The following is a 13,212-nucleotide window of genomic DNA, read 5'->3' as shown; positions in this document are numbered from 1 at the left end:
AGTTGCACGATTATTACAAGTTGTCTAAGGACTTCACAGTCCTTCAAAGGCTGAGGAGAGATGACCCAAGTCACTAAGTGGCCCAAAATCTATTAGATTCAATGGTACCAAACAAATCATTACCTTCTGGTCACCAGTAGAAATGGATGATCTATAAGTCCCTGAACAGATTACAGGCTGAAGTTGCAAGATCTAGGGAGAGCTTAAGAGAAACTTACCTATCAACAGTTTCATAAGACTGCTGCGAACTAGACAATGCAGACTGCACTTTGTGTTCACCCAGCTGCACAATGAAGAAACTGATGTTAGCTACACTAAATGCTCCCATGATGGCTAAATTTGGGACTGACACTATATAACACCCACAATTGTACCTGAAGATTCGTCTACACTATCAATTTACCATTGCCAAAAAGACCTGTCTGTGTCGGTGCAATGTAAAACAAATAGCAAATATACAGATTTTTTTTTTTTTGTACATGCATACTATTAATTGAATTTCAAGTTCTACTGATGTTCTACTTGTAGCATATGACCATCCAACATGAATAAATCTTAAATACCGAAATGTTAGCTAGTCAGCCATTCTGAGGCTAATATTTGTCGCTCTAATATACAAAAATAAAAAAGACTATGTCAGCAGCAAGCAAGTTGGCCGCATGGTTAGATTGCGTAGCTGTGAGCTTGCATTTGGAAGATGGTGGATTCAAATTCCACCTTCAGCAGCCCTCAAAGATGGTTTCCCATTTTCACACCAGGTAAAGGCCATGGCTGTTACCTTCTCAATCTTGGCCCTTTTTCATTCTTGCGCCACCAGAAACCTTCAATGTGTTAGTGCAACATTAAACCAATAATGCAAGTGTAATGGACTAGTATAATTTGGAAACAATTCTCTAACCCATGGGTTAATAATGGAAATTGATTATTATTACATCTTTACATCTATTATTAGTATGATTATTATTTAAATATGTAGTCATGTCCGAACTTTATTTGGTATAAATCGTGGTCTATTACTTGTGTGTTATTTGTGAGGTTAAGTCATGTGAGTTTATTTAATGTAAGAACACATAATTAATAGTATATAATTTATTATTACCTGTATATAAATGATGTATAAATCCAATGCAATGTTGTGCAACACATGGTAATAGTCCAGAACAACGTATCTTTGGAACAAAAAATTACATTCATTGTAAACACGTTATTGGAGACTCTCGAATTTATGAGAAAACGTGTCATATTCTTCTAGAAGCCTGGTCAGGCAAAGCATATAAAGAGGCAGTCTTGAGGGTTGAGGTGAGTTTAACAAGAGTTGTGAGTGCAAATCATTAATAGAGTATGTGAATTCATGTTGTGATTGGTAGTACGTTGACATGCTATTGTGGTAGTCTTCTTCTTATTCTTTGTAACAGTATTTTAGTCAAGTGTTCAAGATGGCAATTTATTAGTGCATGTGTAGAATATGTACATATGATTTGTGAATAAAATAGTGTACACAATTCACAGCATCTCATGTGTGCGTCTTCGTGGTAACAACACCACTAGCAAAAAAAGGAAGTAATTCAGGTCCTAAGTGTATTGTTTCCTCAGCAAGTCAACTATAAACATGCAAATATAAGCAGATTTGTTATATCTTACATACGAAGTATGAATGGTCTTAAATTACTATTTTCTTTTTCCGGGTTGAACCATGTTGTTTTATGTACATTATCACTACATATTGCAGTATTCTTTATCATGCCAGCTAATGCATCCCCACTCAATATGAAGTACTCAGTCTCCCCAGCAAGCTAAAATCAACTATAAAGGAGGTCACTGCGCCTCACCTTATACAGTCTCTCCTCCCACCAGCCATCACAAGCATCTCAAAACTAGAACATACCTCTCACTAAACTATCAGCTGGGAATTTCTGGTGCTGTTGTGGAGCTAGAGGGTTTGTCCTTTACTTTCAAGGTCTAACCTACATATGAGTGTATAGCTGACATCCAAGAATTGTTGATTTCATAGCATTCCTCCAAATTCATGCTGTTCAGGTGTTTCTTAATCTGCTTAACACCAATACTATAGGCTTCATATTGTGATGTTACGCAATACTGAAGATGTTTAATCCAAATATAATACAAATGATGACTAAAGTATTCAATTATTCATCTCTAAAGAAAAAGCAAATTTTCAAACAAGAGTAACTGCAGTATGTACTGCAATTTAACTTGTTTGTTTAAAGTGATGCTTGTATGATACTGATACTATTCTTAGATTTATACTTTCCAACCCTCCAACTATTAAAAAAACTTCAATCATCCATCCTTCAGCATTTAACAAGTTTCCTATAAATATCAGATCTCAACTTTTATTAATATACAACAAACCTGATCTATAAATACAGATACTATCAATATTTCAGGAATTTGTCTACTCAAATACTTTGCTTCAAACTGCAGGATAATAAACTCTCATAAATCTTTTCTCATTTGGCACTACTTATCTTGAAAATGATGAAAGATCTGGAGGGATTGCAAATTCCTAAGGCCAAGATCTGAGACATAAGATATAGAAGGAGAGCAACCAGAAAAGCTCATCCCAGGTGACTGGGAACAAATATTCTATACTTTACAAGCTTTAATGAAGAGTTCACAATTTTAAACTAAGATATGAACTGGATGTATTGAATACTATTTCCAGTGTTTGGAAGGGGAAGGAATAGGTTGTAACTATAAACACTATCAAGCAACAAAAATGTAACAATACAATTTATTTGAGAAATATATACAGAAAATACAAGAATTATACTGTAATATTTCAATATTTCTTTTGAGAATCACTAGGTTTCTTACATTAACAGCCAAAACTAAACACATCCTTTATTGTAAATTCCTTACTTTTTACAAATTACAACTATCATCTCTTGCTGGACTTACTGCAAGTTGCAACACAATCCTCATTAGTTTTGTGAAGGTAAAGGTACTTCAAATCAACCTATAGCTCAAAAGAGAAAGCAAGACCAGAAGCAATAATCAGTACTGAATGCAGTTTGCACAATGCTGTGGATCACCCACGTCTCTGGTAACCTCGGGTGCTTCACCAACCACATTAATTAAAACTCGGCTATATGTTGTCCTAAAGAGTTCAAGTTGCTGTCATTTCACAGAGCAAGACAAAATATTGAAATTTGTTTACAGGCACCCTAAATGACATCAAGTCATAATAGGTGCATGTGATAGTCAATGACATACCACCATCACCATATCCATTTCTCTAAGTTATACATCACTGTTGGAAATCTTTTACAGATGAATGGAATCACATCATTCATAGTCTACAGATAACCAATTTTACATCTGGAAGTGTTAAGAGATCACTATAATTCACTAGATAGAACAAGCAAGAGGTCTAGATGAAAGTTCAATGTCAATGAACACAGAAACCTATGAAGAGCCTCAGGAAAAAAACACAAAGGCTCCAGTTGAACCATCATTCTGTATGTCTTTTTTTGCTTTACGTCGCACCGACACAGATAGGTCTTACGGTGACGATGGGACAGGAAAGGGCTGGGAATGGGAAGGAAGCGGCCGTGGCCTTAATTAAGGTACAGCCTCAGCATTTGCCTGGTGTGAAAATGGGAGACCATCTTCAGGGCTGCCGACAGTGGGGTTCGAACCTACTATCTCCCGAATACTGGATACTGGCCGCACTTAAGCGACTGCAGCTATCGAGCTCGGTATCCTGTATGTCAGTCTACAATATGCTCGAAAGCATGAAAACTAGGCAGTGACCCATTGAAAGAATAGGTGGAAGAGGCTCCTATGTCTGGCATTCAATGAAAAATCCAACATTCTTCTTGGGCAGCCGTCCATTTCTACCAACATGGCTACTGGGAAAAAATTTTCATGTAAGTTACAACAATTCTAGCTAGATCTCTTACGTGAGACAATTTTCTTTAGGAAATAGAAATAGCCTGAAGACCTGACATTGATATCACTAAGTGCCTGTAGAACATTCTTACACTCTGAATATGTTTACGAGTATTTCACACTGGAAGATATTTAAGAAAAAGAGCAGGTGATTATGTCGACTAGCAGCATGGAGAATCAGAACAGAAGTTGCTACAGGGCAGCTTCAAATTTTATAAAGAATTTGGAGGAGTCAAAGTCTATGACTGCCACATACAAAACAATAATAATACTCAAATCATAACACACAATTCTCCATTTTCAGAACAATACGCATAAATATTCCACTATCACCTGGTAATAGAAGCAGTAAAAACAATGTCGTCAAATACAGCCTCTACTCCTCCAACCAGCATAACAGAACTGTCAGGGCTGCAAATAAGTGACAATACTCCCTGCAAAAGCCACATGGTTGCTCCTAACCAAACTCTAATCTAGCCCTGTCACTAACAGTACTTTCCAGGGAACCACAATCTAACCTGTCAGCAATACAAACCATTAGGAGGATCAGGGGGCCATAAGTACATTCCCAGAGGTGTTATGACTACCTGTAAGGTTTGTCCCCACTGCAGTTAGTCACTATGCATTAATTATATGAGCAGCCAGGTAAAACCACCGTCCATCAGCGTGCCAGGCAGAGAACAGCGGAATGAGAAGGAAGATGGTGTGACATTATGTCAACTACCTGTTTTCTACTAAATGGGTAGGAGTGTGAAGTTGTTCTATTAGTTTCTATCATTATTTTTGGTGGTCCTTTGGTAGCAGGTTCTCATGTTGGAATCATAGAAAAATACTGCTTTACAATACCTGAAGTAGCAGGGAGAACAGAACCTTCCTTGATGCTTGCCAGGGACCCACCAACCCGCCCCAAAAGGTATTCTCACTTATATAGAAAAATTAAAACCAAACAGTTTGAAAGTACAAAACGTGACCATTTTCTTTCTTTCTATTGGCCAGCTGTGATCAGCTGCCTTGAAGGCAACGTCTGTATTGTCTCTGATAGAGCTTCCATGATGTGCGGCCGCAGGGTTGCCACTTTGGTGAAAATAAGAAAAGCACGGAGTTTAAAAAAAAAAATTGCTTCACCGATTTGTACCCCCCACGCTACTGAAAGTAAGTTGTGGACCTTTACATATTGTCCAGTTTCCAAGCCAATCTCCATCACAAGAGGCTCTTTTCTATGGCCACGGCAAATACTGTCTGCGCAGTAAGGAAAAGAGTTATTAAGTAGCTTTAAGCTGTCTTTTGTGTTTGTCACACACCAATGTATAATGCACCAATGTTGGATATCCTCTTCAGTGCACTGAGGTTGTCGGAGCTGCCGCCAAGTTGGATCTGTAACCTATGTTTTAACAACTGGCAACCAAAGTTTTACCCTATTTTTCAGCTTCAATGATGTATCAGACTTTACCTCTCCATGCACTGCCAACCTCATTCTGCCCCTCCCCCACCCTCCATATGGTCGACTCTCCTCGAGTACAAATTTTACATATTTCCCACTTAACATCCAATATTCTAAGATCTCATCCTTACAAACATTAACTTTGACTTAGAATGCAGGCTTTCATACTTTACTCCCACTATCTTTGTTCAGGTTGCAATATCTACAAGATAGCAAGTTTCAATACAGTCTTCCATTGTAGTCTGGATAGTGGTAGCTGTAGTTTCCTGTTTCCAATGCAATTATCGGTCCAAACAAATATGCATAAACCACATTCTGATAAAAACATTTGGACAATCGGAACCAGTTCAAAGCGCTCCTCGCAAAGAACAAAGAATCGTACATGAAAAGAGTCTTGGCTGTCTTCTCTAAGAATATGCTGTGACAGCTGCTAGGTAATGTAGAGTCTTGTCATAAATACTGTTAAAAATTTTCAGCTGTACAGTAAAACCAGATTTTTTGGTGCGATCATTTCCTTTCCCTGTCGAGAGTCACCCTTGGCATTGAGAGTCCAGGAATAGAAGCAAGAGGTTGTTTTTATAAAGTGTTTATGATAGAGTGGGGAGAGTATGAGAACCATGTGGCTGTAACAGCCCTTCACAAAATGTCGGGAAATCTGCATCTGATATTTTCAAGACATTAAAAACACTGAAAATTAGTAAAATGCTTGTGTACCGCACTATCAGGCAATTCCGTAAGACTTGGACTCTTAAAGACCGGGCCCGATCAGGAAAATCACGCTCCATCAGAACTCCAGTACCTGTGACAAACATGGCAGCTCATATTTGCAGAAGTGACGTATGGCTTTTAGTGCCGGGAGTATCCGCGGACATGTTCGGCTTGCCAGGTGCAGGCCGTTTGATTTGACACCCGTAGGGCGACCTGCGTGTCATGATGACGATGAAATGATGATGAAGACGACATACACCCAGGCCCTATGCCAGCGAAATTAAACAATGATGGTTAAAATTCCCGATCCTGCCGGGAATCGAACCTGGGACCCCTGCAACCAAAGGCCAGCACGCTAACCATTTAGCCATGGAGCATATCTGCCGAAATGCAGAGCGAAGGCAATCTCCCATGGCTCGTGAGCTAAGTGTCCCGAAAAAATCCATGTCCCGTGTGTTACGTAGTGACCTAGGTATGTCCAAAATGATGAGGTGTATGCCATCATCTCACAAAGCCTGTGCAAGAGCTCCAAGGATCCAGGAAGGCCATCATCCTGCTTCAGGAATGGTTTGGTGGGGTGTGAGCTATTCCGGCACCACTCAGCCCCATCTCTGCGAGCAAAGGGGCGAAAACTTTAGTGAAGGTCTACAAAGAGACTCTGTTAGAGCCAGTAATAAAGCCCTTAAGCAACACTCTCTTTCAAAAGTCAAAAATGGAATTTCAACACCAGCACACTAAAAAGCCAAGACCACCTAGGAGTGGCCTGAAGCCTATGTTCCAGGCTTCATATCTTCAGCTGACTGGCCTTCTTCCATCCCCGACCTCAATCCCTTGAAAATCAGACTGGGGTCTGTACTTGAGAAGATGGTCTGCAAGAAGAGACACCCTAGTATCGACAGCCTGAAGTGCTCCCTGGTGAAAGCAGTGGCCGATTTCCCTATCAACACTGTGCGTGCTGCCAGAAATGACTTTAAGCCAGTGTAAAGGCAAGTGGTGATCATTTTGAGAAAGGATTGGTCCTATGCGTTCACAATAGATGTAATAAGGTCCCACTGGACAAAAAATTAGTCACCCTAGTGTGCACGTACAGATGGCGCAGCAAACAAGTCCTGTGCTCAACCGCACGCACACTGCCTCTACGTGAGCATAAGGCAGTAGTGATCAGTGAAACGATATTTCAAGCGGACAGTGTACGTCAACACGGGTAGATGTAAGGATGTGACAGAGTGGCAAAAAGAGGCAATCGTGTTTGGGCGTGCCCATGGTCATACAGTGTGTGAAGTTGCTGGATTTGATGGTGTTTTGCAGCATCTCAACATTTGGAGTCTGTCACCTCACAAGAGGCCATTGTTCACACAGGCACATAAAACTGCAAGTATTCAATGGGCTAGAAATCATTCAACGTGGACATTTGCTGACTGGCGGAATGTAATGTGGTCTGAAGAATCATGTTTTTGCCTGTATTCCAATTATGCACGTCGTTTAGTGAACCGAAGACAATATGAAGCATTTCATCCCGAATGTGTGCAAGGTCAGGTTCAAGCCGGAGGTGGGTCTGTGATGTTTTGGGGCTGTTTTCCATATCACAGATTGGGCCCACTCACTGAGGTGACTACTAATGTGAACCAGCATGTTTAAAAATAAACATTCTGGATGATCAGGTGTTTCCTTTCAATCAACATCTGCATGATGAGTACGGTATTGATATCCCCATTTTTCAAGATGACAAAAGTAAAGTTCATCAGACTGGACGCATATGCGATTGGTTTTATGAAAACTCCCCCCACCCTATTAAATCCTGACTGGCCTGCAAAATCACTTGACTGTGGGACATGTTGGAACAGCGGGTAAAACGCCGACTTCGGCAGCCCCACAATTTGGTGGAACTACAAGAGCAAATCCTCAGCAAGAGGCTTAACCTAGATGCGACACACCTGCAAAACCTTGTGGACTCACTTCTTAAGAGAATCCAAACGGTTATAAAATCCAGAGGCAGAGTTATACAGTATTAAATTATGCTTGTAATGATTTCTCCACTGGTAACTAACTTTTTGTCAAGTGAACTTATATTACAAGGAGAATGAACCATCTTTCACTACATCGCTGTTTTTCTTTGAAAACCTTGTAACAATATTTATGACAAGACAGGTATAATATGTCATTAAAATTCTAGTGGTCAGTTCATGTAGAATTTCAGATTATTGGCCAATTTATAGATAAAGAGTTAGACTTTATATAGTTAGTTCATCAACATCAACAGGCATGAGGCAGTTTCTAAAAAGTAACTATGATCGGTGGAAAACGGTAAATAAAAATGTAAACAGACTCTGGGATGGGTTTAAAGAAATTGTTGAGGAATGCGAAAACAGGTTTGTACCTTTAAGGGTGGTAAGGAATGGTAAAGACCCACCTTATTATAACAGAGAAATAAAGAGACTAAGGAGGAGGTGCAGTGGAAAGAAACAGAGTTAGAAATGGCAGTGAAAGTAAGGAGAAATTGAAGGAACTTACTAGAAAATTGAATCTAGCAAAGAAGGCAGCTAAGGATAACATGATGGCAAGCATAATTGGCAGTCATGCAAATTTTAGTGAAAAATGGAAGGGTATGTATAGGTATTTTAAGGCAGAAACATGTTCCAAAAAGGACATTCCAGGAATAATTAATGAACAAGGGGAGTGTGTATGTGAGGATCTTCAAAAGGCAGAAGTATTCAGTCAGCAGTATGTAAAGATTGTTGATTACAAGGATAATGTTGAGATAGAGGAGGAGACTAAGGCCAAAGAAGTAATAAAATTTACATATGATAACAATGACATTTACAATAAGATACATAAGTTGAAAACTAGAAAAGCGGCTGGAATTGATCAGAATTCTGGGGATATACTAAAGACAATGGGTTGGGATATAGTACCATATCTGAAGTACTTATATGATTATTGTTTGGTCGGAGGAGCTATACCAGATGAATGGAGAGTTGCTATAGTAGCCCCTGTGTACAAAAGGAAAGGGTGATAGACATAAAGCTGAAAATTACAGGCCAGTAAGTTTGACATGCATTGTATGTAAGCTTTGGGAAAGCATTCTTTCTGATTATATTAGACATGTTTGTGAAATGAATAACTGGTTCGATAGAAGGCAATTCGGTTTTAGGAAAGGTTATTCCACTGATGCTCAACTTGTAGGATTCCAGCAAGATATAGCAGATATCTTGGATTCTGGAGGTCAAATGGACTGTATCGCGATTGACCTGTCTAAAGCATTTGATAGGGTGGATCATGGGAGACTACTGGCAAAAATGAGTGCAATTGGACTACACAAAAGAGTGATTGAATGGGTTGCTATATTTCTAGAAAATAGATCTCAGAGAATTAGAGTAGGTGAAGCTTTATCTGACCCTGTAATAATTAAGAGGGGAATTCCTCAAGGCAGTATTATCGGACCTTTATGTTTTCTTATATATATAAATGATATGAGTAAAGGAGTGGAATCGGAGGTAAGGCTTTTTGCGGATGATGTTATTCTCTATAGAGTGATAAATAAGTTACAAGATCGTGAGCAACTGCAACGTGACTTCGAAAATGTTGTGAGATGGACAGCAAGCAATGGTATGTTGATAAACGGGGTTAAAAGTCAGGTTGTGAGTTTCACAAATAGGAAAAGTCCTCTCAGTTTTAATTACTGCGTTGATGGGGTGAAAGTTCCTTTTGGGGATCATTGTAGGTATCTAGGTGTTAATATAAGGAAAGATCTTCATTGGGGTAATCACATAAATGGGATTGTAAATAAAGGGTACAGATCTCTGCACATTGTTATGAGGGTGTTTATGTTGTAGTAAGGATGTAAAGGAGAGGGCACATAAGTCTCTGGTAAGACCCCAACTAGAGTATGGTTCCTGTGTATGGGACCCTCACCAGGATTACCTGATTCAAGAACTGGAAAAAATCCAAAGAAAAGCAGTTTGATTTGTTCTGGGTGATTTCCGACAAAAGAGTAGCGTTACAAAAATGTTGCAATGGTTGGATTGGGAAGAATTGAGAGAAAGAAGAAGAGCTGCTCGACTAAGTGGTATGTAATACCAATATAAATGGTCCGTTATTGGACATTGGTGGTACGTTCCGAGCTGTCAGTGGAGAGATGGCGTTGAATGACATTAGTAGACGAATAAGTTTGAATGGCGTTTATAAAAGTAGGAAAGATCACAATATGAAGATAAAGTTGGAATTCAAGAGGACAAACTGGGGCAAATATTCGTTTATAGGAAGGGGAGTTAGGGATTGGAATAACTTACCAATGGAGACGTTCAATAAATTTCCAATTTCTTTGAAATCATTTAGGAAAAGGCTAAGAAAGCAACAGATAGGGAATCTGCCACCTCGGCGACTGCCCTAAATGCAGATCAGTATTGATTGATTGAACATTCATCTGCTTATAACATAACTGGTTAAAACTACATTTAGGTATGCATATATATTAATTTATCACCCTTGGCCTGTTAAGGTCACGTTCCCTTGGTCTGCTTACAATGCGAGATGTTCATTCAGATGTGTCTATATATTTAATTTCTGAGTTAGCTAAGACAAGTAGCTTCTGACCAGTGACAAGTGCGCCCACTCGGAGGAGTTTTACACAACACTCATCACAGAATGCAGCAAAGCAATATTTATACTTCTGTAAAGTGAATTTGTAAATCAATGTTTGCTCAAAGAAAATTAGCATACCTCAACAGATACTAATACAAGTAATTAGCAGGTATACGATATTAAAATATTTAAAAAGTATCGGTAAAACCGTGTCAACACATACGCATACAAATGTAATAAGTATAATTACAGAAATGCACCAATCCAAAAAAAAAAAAAAAAAAAAAAAAAAAAAGGCACACCCAAAATACTCAGAGTTTATCAATACTATCTTCAGAATTATTAGCATCAGTTATGCCATACAGGACTTCAGCTGTCAAAATATATGCCAAAACGAAGTTAGAGAAATGCTTACCATAAGCATCTTGGGCCGATTTCCTCAACACCGAAACCTTCGTACCAGACGATTCTTTAATTATCTGCTGCAAAAGATCCTCCATCGTGGCATTTAACCGTATATTACTTGATATTCAGTATTCTATTTTCCTCGTCAGTTATTGACCACGAAGATCGTGCCAGCCCGTGCACCGTATACCACTGCAACATATGGTAAATCGGCAACATAAATATCGATTGAAAGTCTAACTTCCATCGAAGTAAATAAATAATGCATAAGAATTAACATTCGACAAAATATCTTAAGTATATAAATAACTGCTAACTACTACAGCCCCGCAAACACAACCTTATCAAGCAGAAACAACCTAGCATCTTCAAATGTCAACTTCAAAATAGCCGAAGTTCCACCTCCATATTTTAGTTGGCAATTAACGCGCCAACATAACGGAGTGAAACATTGTATGCCGCAAAGGCACATTACTAAATAACCACAAAATCGACGCATTAATTTACTCGTTCAGAATATCACAACTTATTGCATAAAATATAGAGCTACTATTCTAAACACATGTCATTAACATATAGATTTGCACATATTCATCCAAATGTGAAAGAAATATTATATATTTCTTCATGAACGATTACCACACCTGATTAATTGCCAATTTGTGATCAAAAGAATAATTCAGACAACAGGGTTGACAACTCTATGCAGGTCACGTTAATCCAACGAGTAAATATAGCGTATGAATATGGATAAATCACAGATATAGTCCTCTCCGTGTAAGGACGTACCCTAAGGGTGCAACCTTATCCTTTCTCCCCTGTAATATTAAGGTACTGATTTATAGTTACTTTTCTTGCTGTTGGGTCTTTTTCAGTGTCGGTAACCATACAGTTTAGGGACCCTACTTGCCGATACGACGTCTTACATTTACCGTTAAACTGGCACGTTGGCAACGTTCAATCACTGCTCTAGCGTGAATTGCGTGTTGCCGCCGCATCGCCGTTAAAGTCACTAGTGATATATTTGCGAGAATATTTAAAGTATATTTTCTTTTTCTGTGGGATTGTAAATATATTTGGCTAATACCAGGTAAGTAGAATTGGTGCATGTTCGGATAATGCATTTAATAACATTGTTTGTGTGAAATGATGAAAGTGCTCAAATACGCCAGTCTCATGTCTAGATCTACCGGTACATGAAATAACTTTTGCGGGACGAAATTTTGGCAGTAGAACTTGTAACATTTCAAATCCGCAGTGAACTTGAAAGCTGACCTAAATTCCGTTCACGGAGCTTGGCACATTAGTATTCCTATATGTTTCCTGATAAGCTTGAAGATATAACCAGCCTGCAGGCTGAAAATATGCCCAATAATCTCTCTCCTTACTGGTTACCGGTATTGAAGAGAGAAGGAAATGTTCGCGCAAAAGAAAGGGAAGCCATTGGATGTCTGGAACTTTCGAAAATCACACTGCAAAGACTTATTAAATAAATTGCATCGTTTAACATGTCCCGCTTTTCAAGAATATGGTTATAGTACGCCTACTGTATATCAAAATAAAGACAGATAATTTGAGTGAGAAAGTGTGTTTATTTCCTTAATTCCTCATTGAGCGTGGAAATCGACGAGATATTCATAATTATCTTGATTTATTTCATCTTATCTTTTATCATTTACTAGGGTAGGGAAACATTCATTATCGGTGTTTACATTGAGGTTAGTTTTTTATGGTATGTCTGGTGATTTTAATATGTAACCAGGCAGGTTGGCAGCAGTGATCAGCCATAACAAAAAAGAGAAAAGAAGAGCATCGGGCGGCGATATTTACTTTCTGGGGTATTTCCTTACGTGGCGATTACTATACACAATTTTAAACCTTTCTAGTCCGTACGTCATTGTCGGGGATATTTATGCTTGAAACAATTTCATAGTGACTTGAAACGAAAGTTTGCGTGACATTGAGATTACAAGTATTAAATTTCATTCCGGTTCCGCATTGCGCCGTCCTTGCGTCCAGGAGAGGACACACAAGATCCAGGCTAGCTTAACTCATGATCATAAAGATTGCTATACATATATAAGGGCTATGAGTTCCGAATGAAAAGAAAGAAATGTCAAATTATGTTTAGGGAGTTTTTAATCTACGTCGAAGGACGTCTC

General features: G+C 38.7%; 1 protein-coding gene across 1 annotated transcript in view; it reads right to left on the bottom strand.

Moving 5' to 3' along the window:
* Positions 1-11,446, bottom strand: part of LOC136874117 (brefeldin A-inhibited guanine nucleotide-exchange protein 3) — a 428,916-nt gene extending 417,470 nt beyond the window's left edge. Inside the window, exons 1-2 of the mRNA XM_067147676.2 lie at positions 11,391-11,446; positions 11,061-11,242 (exon numbers count right to left, since the gene is read on the bottom strand). Coding sequence (XP_067003777.2) covers positions 11,061-11,145 — 85 coding nt within the window. The 5' untranslated portion in view covers positions 11,146-11,242; positions 11,391-11,446. The remainder of the gene's footprint in view (positions 1-11,060; positions 11,243-11,390) is intronic.
* Positions 11,447-13,212: the final 1,766 nt, after the last annotated feature.

Source organism: Anabrus simplex, chromosome 1, assembly GCF_040414725.1.
Source record: "Anabrus simplex isolate iqAnaSimp1 chromosome 1, ASM4041472v1, whole genome shotgun sequence".
In the NCBI taxonomy this organism is placed as follows: domain Eukaryota; kingdom Metazoa; phylum Arthropoda; class Insecta; order Orthoptera; family Tettigoniidae; genus Anabrus; species Anabrus simplex.
This window is presented reverse-complemented; position numbering and strand designations above follow the sequence as displayed.